At 34.0% G+C, this 10040-nt stretch overlaps 1 protein-coding gene across 1 annotated transcript; it reads right to left on the bottom strand.

Moving 5' to 3' along the window:
* Positions 1-1726: 1726 nt before the first annotated feature.
* LOC145681039 (uncharacterized) lies at positions 1727-9840 on the bottom strand. The gene is made up of 4 exons (XM_081752360.1): positions 8724-9840; positions 7323-7500; positions 5797-5893; positions 1727-1853 (listed from the first exon to the last, which is right to left on the bottom strand). Exons 1-4 carry the CDS (start codon positions 9045-9047, stop codon positions 1790-1792), a joined length of 663 nt encoding a protein of 220 aa, XP_081608486.1. The 5' UTR covers positions 9048-9840; the 3' UTR covers positions 1727-1789.
* Positions 9841-10040: the final 200 nt, after the last annotated feature.

Here is a 10040-nt window from a genome sequence, read left to right as displayed (position 1 = left end):
CATAAAGCATGCTACAGGCTTGTTACCTCAAGTTTATTTCAAACTTGGTACGTAATGCTTGCTCCAGGCTTGTTACCTCAAGTCTATTTCAAACTTGGTACATAATGCTTGCTACAGGCTTGTTATCTCAAGTTTATTTCAAACTTGGTACATAATGCTTGCTACAGGCTTGTCACGTCAAGCTTATTTCAAGCTGTCCACTTCAAGTTTAGCACATGCTTAATCTGTCTCGTTTATTGCAAGCTTCTCAGTAAAGCTTGATACAAATTTATTTCTGCACGTGAGAAAATGATTCATCTGCTTGGCGACATGTATAATGTTTGATGTGAAGGTTAGTATAATGTTCAATGTGTAAGTTACATAAATGATGGTGTGTATTCTTTTGCCATCTGAGGTGTTTAGATATTGCCATCACTTTATTGGCATTATTTTAAATATATATAGGGGAAACCATACCATACTTACTATTAATAGTAAACATAGTAGTAAGCTATGGTTTCTGCAATATTTTTAAAAGAATGCCAATAAAGTGGTGGCAATATCCAAACACCCTCAGATGGCAAAAGAACACACACCATCATTTATGTAACTTACACACTGAACATTATACTAACCTTCACATCAAACATTATACATGACGCCAACCAGATGAATCATTTTCTCACGTGCAGAAACAAATCAGTATCAAGGTTGACACTACTGGGCCTCACATAAAATCTTATACAAAATGAAATTAACCTCATATAGACAACAATCCTGCAAAAATAAACGTAAAGGTGACGACGATAGAACTGTTAAACCTACATAAGCAATGTTCTGAGAAAGAATAGTTGTGTTCGGTCAAAATGAAAGCAAAATAATGTATACTTTCACAATCTGTATTATGCTTCTTTCCTTCGTCCATTATACGTCTTTGCAGCACGAGGTTAAGGTTTACTTCTGTTGAGTAACATTATTGAAATATCATGTTAAATTATAAATCCATGTCTCACACAACATTGGTGTTGAATATATACCCCATACTCCAGTCTATTGAGATTAGTATCTTATCTCAACATAGAAAGCAACACTTTTCCTGAGTTCCTTGGTGAATATACTATGCGACCTGCCAGATCAGTATCCAATTAGTTTACCATTAACCACAGTTTGATGTTGAAGTTGAGCGTCCCGTTTCAGCACGAAGTTTTACATGAGACAGGTCTTCCACTGGGAATCGACCACGACCCTAGGCGCACCAAAGACGTACACCACTAGACAAGCGTCAAGGGCTAAGCAAACTTTTAAATTATCAGATTTCAGGAAAGAAAGAAATATAAATTAAATCCTAGAACCACTGCTACACAGGGTGCGAAATACTGAGGATGGCCATTCCCACACTTCAAAATTTTGGAAGAAAATTCATCCTAAATAATTTACTGGAGAGATAAGGTGACATCGACACTGTCAGAAGTATACAAACTATTTACAGTAAATCTGTGCAGTTAGTGGACAACCTAGTGGATAAGCATTATCCCTAACCTTATATATATCAATAATTTTGGATGTTCAATATATGAAATCTTCATTTCAAAACTTTCCAGTGCAATTTTTTTTTACTTATTTATTTACTCCTATCTCTCCCCGATCATAACTGTTATGATTTCGCATCCTGCTGCTACATATTTGAAATAAATTATCCCTACATTCTACACAACAACTGATATAAGGTTCCATGAAAACAACCAGCTTGTATTACAATGTTATTTATTGAACTTATTTACATATTTTGTATTATTTCTAACTTATTTCCTTAATTGGGTTCCTCAACTTCAACGGTGTGACCTTCCACTACAGGTTTTGAATTTCTTCGTTCTCTGCAAAATAACGATCATAAATACGTACTGAAAAACATGTAATTGATTGCACAGTTAAAAGAAAACATTCATATTGTTTACCTTATAAATACGCTCTCATTAAAATAAATTACTATTCTTTGAAGTAAGTGCCACACAAGGCAACAGAGTCTGGCACTCGTTTCTCAAATCTGGTGATCCATGGCTTGGAGGCACTCCAAATATGATCTCTATAGCATTACGGTAGATTTTTTATAGTGAATTAATATTCCCTAATCGAGCTCACCTATTCAGATGTTAGATTTGTAGTGTGACACTTCTTATTCAAAGTGTCTTGACTATGTCAAATACAATATAATTCATCTTCCCATACTGAAAATTAATAAAGTAATTTTAAACACTACTATACATAAACATTACCCAAACACTCTTTCGGTTTAGCGGCATCCCTTATATTCTACATTTTACGTTTTACAGCCTTATTTGATTAAATTTTGACGATCACTCATAAGAAACACTTGAAAGGAAAGAATCGCGTTTGTTACAATTACAACATACTCTCCCACAGTCTGATATTAAGTCGTCTCGGGATCGCACGAATCTGTTTGGGTCATACAGGGTCAGGGATCTGACTACTTCGGGATCACGAGTCACGAAGTATGTTACTCGTTTCATCACTGGTACCACTGCATGGTATTTATTCACTTTACCTATTTCAATGTTCTAGTGCCAGTAAATTTTCAGTAAAGTTTTTTTTTTGTTTCCTAGCTGAAAATGTGCATTGTTCTGTGAGAGCATCAATTGAGATAAATCCAGAAAATGTCATATTGACTCACTCGGTACTGTTGTATAAGCACGGCGTTACGAAAAACAAACGAAGTAATCACTGATATAAGAAATCACTGAGAGATGGAAGAACAAATATTTACTTATTTCTGCAATTTTCTCTCCATGCCTTGTATGAAATGCAATCTGATCTCACGATTCACAGGAAAGATAGGTCATAAGTGTGTGAACCTATATACCTTGTATTCTTCACGGAGCAACATAAATGACAGATGATGACCTACAAGGCGTTATCCTGCGTCACGTACAACAGAACGCGTGGGAAAGTGTAGTTCGCAATTCACAGGAAACGTGTAGAATTTACTAAAGTAGGCACCGTGTACACGGACAACTTCGTACCATTTTGCAACGAGTTTAGAACATACCTTAGAGGTTCAATGAAATATTTCTCTTTAAAAATAAAAAAGTTACTGGTGACTAATACGTAAAGAGGTGTTGAACAACAATTCACTGGAATTATTTGTGACAGTAAAACAAACGGATTTTAATCCTGAGCCTTACAGCGGAGGAATACATCTTTGCAACGTTTCATTCTTTCAAAACACAAGAATCACTGATAGGAAGACATGCATATTGCCTTCATCATACATATCAAATGAAGAAGGGATGACTCATTACCGTAAATGTAACACTAAGTTTATTTGACCCATATTCATGGAACGTCGTGTCGGAGTCATTAGCGTCGTTTCACAATTCATTATAGAGAAGTAATAAATACTCCTGCGACCTATCGACCTAGTTCTTTATATCCCATCTTTGAAAGCAGAAACATTTCTCAGTGTACATGGCACAAGGCAGGATAATCACTTCATTTACTTCAATCCAGTCAAATTCTGAATGCATTTTAAGACCTATGTCTCCCTATTTATTTTCCTGGTAATTTGTTGTTGAGTGTTTACGCATACGCATACTTTGGCGTGCTCCATCCTATTGAAATCTTTTTGTCTTTGGGGGAAAAAAACTACTCTTACTTTTTAAATTTATTTTTTTATTACTGCCACTGCTGAATGAAGTCTTTATCTTGTGGATAAAACATTAACCTTTATTTCTTGTTCAATTTTAGTGTTGATTACTTCTTTTTCATACTGAATGAAGTCTTATCTTCCCGAAAAGTCGGGAATGTCTTTGTAAGAGAGAAATGTGCATTTACTATTATTTTGTCTTTTAACAAAATTTTCTAACTGCTGAAGTCTTTATCTTCTACGAAAAAAAAACTGTTTCTTGATTAGTTTTAATGTTATTTTACTTCTTTTCTATCTCCTGAATGAAACCGTATCTTCTGAGAAGGAAAAAAAACTACAATACCATCTGTATCTTAATTAATTATAGTACTTTATTGCTTGTTTCTATACTAAACGAAATAATCTTATCGTCTGGAAGATTCTGCAATTGCATATTTCTCTATTACAATGGCATTGCAGAGTTTTCCAGAATGTAAGATGATTTCATTTACTATAGAAAAGAAGTAATTAACTCTAATCAATCAAGAAAGAGGGTGGTATTGTAGTTTTTCTCTCAAGAGATGAGTTCGTTCAGTAGATAGAAAAGATGTAAAATAACACTAAAATTAGTCAAGAAAAAAAGAGGTTAGTTGCTTTCTGTTTTTCATGGAGCAGGTAGGAAATGTTTTTAGAAGGCAAATATAACAGTAAGTGCCTATCTCTCTATTACTCTGACATCGTAGTTTTCAAAAAATGAAATTTCCCGCAGTATAGAAAAGAAGTAATCAACACCAAAATTAATCAAAGAATAAAAGTTATTCTTAGAAAAAAAAAAGATTTCATTCAGCAGATAGGAGTAATCAAAAAATAAAATTAACAGAGGTACTTTCTTCCAGAAGACAAAAAAATTAAAATGTAAACAGTAATTAATCTCGATTTTAGTTAATATTTCCATCCTCCGAGGAAAGTAACAGGCAAGTTGCTAAATTATAAAGGATAATAAAATAATAAATACATAGAAGGTAAACATTTCATCTCATTTCACTGTGTACTAATACATGAGTGCGTAAAAATGAACTCATCTCGCTATATAAAATACAAAGACCTAAGTGATTGAGTGACCGACAGATCTTTGCACAGGCCAAATCGCTTAAGATAGACAAGTTAAATATGGAAAGTACATGGGATTTGTTACGTAGGATACCACTAAGGAAGGATTTTTGCAAATTCGACAGGAAGGGGAGGAAAATAGGTGTGGGACGTATTTTTAAAATATGACCATATCTCCGAATTCCTTAAGGTTACAGACTTGAAATTTGATATTCGGATGTATCATTTCAAATAATTTGACATATTTAAGCGGTTTTTGATATTTTAGTACAAAGGAAAAAAAGAAAAAAAAGGTGAGAAAGAAAAGAAAAGGAGTGAGAATTACAATTATTATAAGATGTCAAAATCTCTGAATTTATGAAGGTTTGAAACATGAAATTTGGTATTTTCATATTATTTAAAATAAGTAGATAAGAATTTAAGCGCTTTTGAAATATGCCTCGGAGGTAAGAAAGGGGGGTGGAAAGAAAAATGGATGGGGATTATAATTATTATAGTAAAGTATTTAATTCCTTAAGGTGAGAGATTTGAAGTTCAGTATTTCCATTTCTCATTTAAAATACTTTGCCACGTGTTTCGGCCCTCTTTTTTGTTTTTTGACATGCTAGTAAAAAGGGAAAGAAACGATGTGGAGAGGAGAAAAAAAAAAGGTGGGGATTACAATTATTCTAATAAAATGTCGGTATCTCTAAATCTTTTAAGATTTGAAATATGGAAGTAACTTCTCATTTAAAATTATTACAAAAGCGTTTTATGATACATATCCTAAAAGGAAGAAAAAGGGAAGGATTACAATTATTATAATAAGATGTTCATATCTTGGGGTCCGGGAAAGTAAGAGGCATTGAAACGGTGGAAATCTCTTTTTCCTCCAAATCCACAGAATTCTATGCATATGATATTGATCTAGTGACCTATACATGTGAAAAATGTAGTGAATACAAAACGTATATGTAGAGAAGAACGCGTCCATGGACTAAGTTGCAGATCCCTAGCTTATTTAGTGATGGTAAGAACTTTCCGATATCTCTCGTGATTGTAAGGAAAATAGGTAAAACTATACTTACCTACGCAGTAGTCTAGGCTCCGCCTGCTGCAGCCAAACACCCAATACTTCCTTCACCGTTTCTTCTGTTGCGACGGTGTACATCTTACGAACAGCAGCTGAAAAGAAAGATACAATTTCAAGCAAGTACTAGCGATTTTTATTCTTTAAAAAAAAAACCTGTCATTTGAAACAAATTTCCCTCTTAAATAGCTTTACGGAATTATGGTATGGTTTGTAAACATGGATACCTAGAGCTGAAACTAATTCCTATATTATTTTTCAAGTCACCTAAGCTAGGCCCCTATTTTGTGATTTTTATGTAAGGGTACTATAGAAAGTTATCTTCCACCACACTTTTGGTATATTATATAATGGAAAAGTTACATTTTTCGATACAAGTGTAACAAGACTTTCTTCCGGTGCCCTTAGTGGTGATATGGTTTTGAGTCAACGTTTAAAGTCACCTTAAATAACACTACAAAAAACACATGTGTTTTGGCTAACTTCGTTGTCACGAAAAATTGAAAGATGAAGTCGACAGAAAGACGAAAGTTTGACTATTCGCCGCCTTGAAAGCCTGCAACTTTTCTCTTTTTATACTGGAATTATGGTAACTTCGAAAGCTATGTTCTTCTAGTGTTTTATCTGCGTTCCAGTGTTAGACAAAGAGCTCTGAAATTTTGCACCTTTAAAATATCGGCAGGGGAGACAGTTTGGCATACTATGTAATACTACCAGACTAACAGTGTTGCCAACCCAACAAAGTTATATTCGTGTGGTAGACAGTATCAAATTTACAGGTATACACGAAAAGTCTGGTGCAAAATTATACTTCACAGTAGTGATTCCTACACTGTACTTCAATTTAAATTCGTTGACACTATTGACTTTATTTAGCCCTGGAATCATTCCTACCTTGGAATTTTATTTGGTTTTAGATTTTCCGTACACCTTACAAATTCTTTTGAATGCTTTTTCAAGCAAAGATTTGTTTAAATATGTACTTTGCCAGTAAAGCTTTGTTTACAACATAGAGTGTTGGATCAGTTATTGAATTTCCTATACATTCTACACAGATGTTATATTCACCCAGTAAGGGTGAACACATTTACATATTTTACTACTTGACAGTAAAAGAAAATGAAAATGAAATCTTTAAGTTTTACGTCCCACGGTTATGCCGGTTAGGCTAAAGGAGACGGTGATAATGAGAGATGAGTGAAATGGTGGAATGAAGAAAGTGGGAGGAAACGGGAGAACCCCGAGAAAACCCACGAGCACGGTGTTTGTCCACCACAAAGTTCACTTGGCGGGGGCGGGGATCGAACCCGGGACCTTGACAGTAAAAGAATCCTAAAGTACTCAAAGCATACTTTATTCATGAAGAATTACTTCTGATTGCTTGGGACATACTAATATGAGAACAGACGTCCAGTACGAGAGAAGTAAGACTTAATAATTAGCAAACTGGAATTTTGTATGGTTACTAGCATAAATACATAAATGAAGTTAAATATTTCAGTACAACTTTTCAAATCAACTTACTGTTGATCTTATTGCACATTTGGTTGGACCCAAAGGTGTGCTTTTTTGCTTCATGATCCTTGGTTTCCTGCCAGAGTAGGTGAATTCCATTGCGAGTTTGTCGCACAAAGTTCTTCTTATCGCATTGTGAGCGAAACCTTTTAAAATCCTTACCACCAATTGACAGTAATACTTTTACCTGAAAGAAAGGAAAGTATTTAGATCTAATGCATGCTGAAATCAAAAAGAAAAGCAATATATATAAGGGTCCGTATTGTTATGTTTTTCTACCAGTGAAAAAAAAACGAAGCATGAATGAAACTAGATTAATTTTTAGATACCGTAATGTGAAGTGTGAAAAAAAAAGCATGGGGTTCTGAGTTTCACGGAAGGCCGTATCAAATGGGCTACGTGACTAACAAAAACTGTTTGCCTGGGATTTATTTGGTAACTTTCAGCTTTATATCGGAATAGCGGTTATTTAAAAGGACCATTGTCCGTTTGAATTAGAAAAAATACTATATATATATATATATATATATATATATATGTGTGTGTGTGTGTGTGTGTGTTTGTGAGTGTATGTATGTGGAAATTACATACACTTCCAAAAGTAACAAGTAACAGTGGGTTAATCAATGCTCCCAACAAGTAGTGTCAGAAAATAGCTAAATGACGCACAAAAACTAGCTAAAAATGGCTCAACTTACCTTAAATTATAGGTAACAGAATTTAGGAATAAAGGAACTAAATATTTGGTACTTTAAGTCTACTAGTTTACAAAGATGTTCTAATATTATTTATCTTTTGATATCCTCAAATCAAACAGTTTCACAATACAATTTGTTCCTTCATTGACTAGAAGTAATAAAATCTCTTGAATTATTTTCAACTTCTAATGCTGGGTATGGCTTCATAACACTATTGATCTATCACAAAAATATATACATGCACATGCACGCATCTCAACAAGAAAAACTCCACCCAAACTAAAAATACACTAGAAACTAATCAAACAAATTGACTATGGAGAAACCAGATCCAGGAATCCCAATTTACCGTGACGGATAGGTGAGACTGATAAAAGATATCTAATCTACAGTGACAATGTAAGTGCTGTTGTAAACAAAAGAATTAGAAAAATACCAACATAAACTACTTTTTTTAGGTTTTTCATATTTTCTAAAACAAAAAAATTGACTGCAAAAGATGTAATTGCCGCTATATTAGCAAGTATGAATGGCAAGTTGACCAAAATTATAGTCCATAGCTAATGCACATGATAATGGCTAAATTGGCAAAAATGGAGATGATGCTAACATTGAGTCAAAAGAGAGATGTTCCAAAAAGACGTAAATTAAAAGATATAAGAAAGATTTGAAACCTGCTTCATAACTTGTACAGGTTTGATAGGATACTTACATATTTCTTTCCGAAGTTAGGTTCTTCAAGCTTTCTCTCAAATGTTTGAAAATCATTCAACGTTCGCAGAGGCAGAAGGCCAAGAAGTTCGGATTCTTCGTTTATGGACTCTGCTTTCACACTCACACCATTACTTAGAAGTGTGTCGACCTTCTTCTCGACGGAGGACACTCTTTCACTAAGGTCAGCTAAAGTAGATTGCATTTGGCCAAATACCATTCTGATATCTGCAATAAATTTTAGGAAATATTGTTTTGAAGGTGTTAATATAACTAGAAAATATATTATTTCACAAACCATTGAAACAATTAAATGTACATTCATGTTCAAAATGATTGTCGCATATCTATAACTGTCTTCTTGTAAGAATATAATTTGATAATGATTTTGCAGGATACTTTTAATACCGATACTATGTGTATAATCGAGAAATGTATATTTGTGGAAAATTTTATAGGGAAAGAATTATAAGCACATAAATTAGAATGAGTAAAACAAATGGTCAAGAAAGCTTTATTTTCGTTTTATTGTTCTTATTTACTGCTCTTTTGACATGAAATTTGCCACATACATGTCTTTGCCGATTACGCACATACCAACATTATAAGAAATACAGGGCGAATTCGTTATCAAATTTTATTCCTACAACAACATATTTATAGACATGCGACAATAATTTTGGACATGGGTGTACGTTTGTGGTGGACAAACACCGTGTGCGTAGATTTTCTCAGGGTTCTACCGTTTCCCTCCACTTTCTTCAATCCATTATTTAATTCATTCTCATCATCACCGTCTCCTTTAGGCTGCCCCGCATAACCGTGGGACAAAACTCAAAGATTTTATTTAAATATGATTTCGCTGTTCATTTAATCAGAAATCTTGGGGGGAAAAGTGGAGAACAATTAGGAAGACGTGTGTAGAAGACCACTACGTTGCAGAATTATGACCAGGTCATTAGAGTATGACTTCATAAATCAGCACTGCGGAATGAAAGGGTTGATTGCTCAGAGGTAGAACGTTGCCTTTTGGTGCGACGGATCTTTGGTTCAATCTCCGGCCTTATGAGTTTATGATGGACAATATCATATTCGTGAGGGTTTTCCCGTTCTCATGCCACTAATTCCTTCATAATCATTCAATATTATTAGTCAATCCCTGTATCTTAACATTAACCCTAGGAAGACTAAGGGGTGTCAATTTTGCTCGTGGTTGTAAATTCCAATTTTAACCCTACTAATGTATTTTAAAGTTATTTAATGACTGCTACTAATAAATGTGAGTTGTAAAATTATTTTAAGACTTGTGAAATTTTAT

The sequence above is a fragment of the Thermobia domestica genome, chromosome 3, assembly GCF_964235325.1.
Source record: "Thermobia domestica chromosome 3, izTheDome1.hap1.1, whole genome shotgun sequence".
Classification (NCBI taxonomy): Eukaryota; Metazoa; Arthropoda; class Insecta; order Zygentoma; family Lepismatidae; genus Thermobia; species Thermobia domestica.
The sequence above is the reverse complement of the archived record's forward strand: the minus strand, read 5'-3'. Positions and strand labels throughout refer to the sequence as shown.

Excerpts from the sequence above, each read along its gene's own strand:
- LOC145681039 (XM_081752360.1), bottom strand. The coding sequence starts at position 9,047 with ATGAATGTACATTTAATTGTTTCAATGGTTTGTGAAATAATATATTTT. Across the intron at positions 7,501-8,723 it reads CTAACTTCGGAAAGAAATAT|GTAAAAGTATTACTGTCAAT; the intron begins GTAAGTATCCTA and ends CCTTTCTTTCAG. Across the intron at positions 1,854-5,796 it reads GAGCCTAGACTACTGCGTAG|AGAACGAAGAAATTCAAAAC; the intron begins GTAAGTATAGTT and ends GTTATTTTGCAG.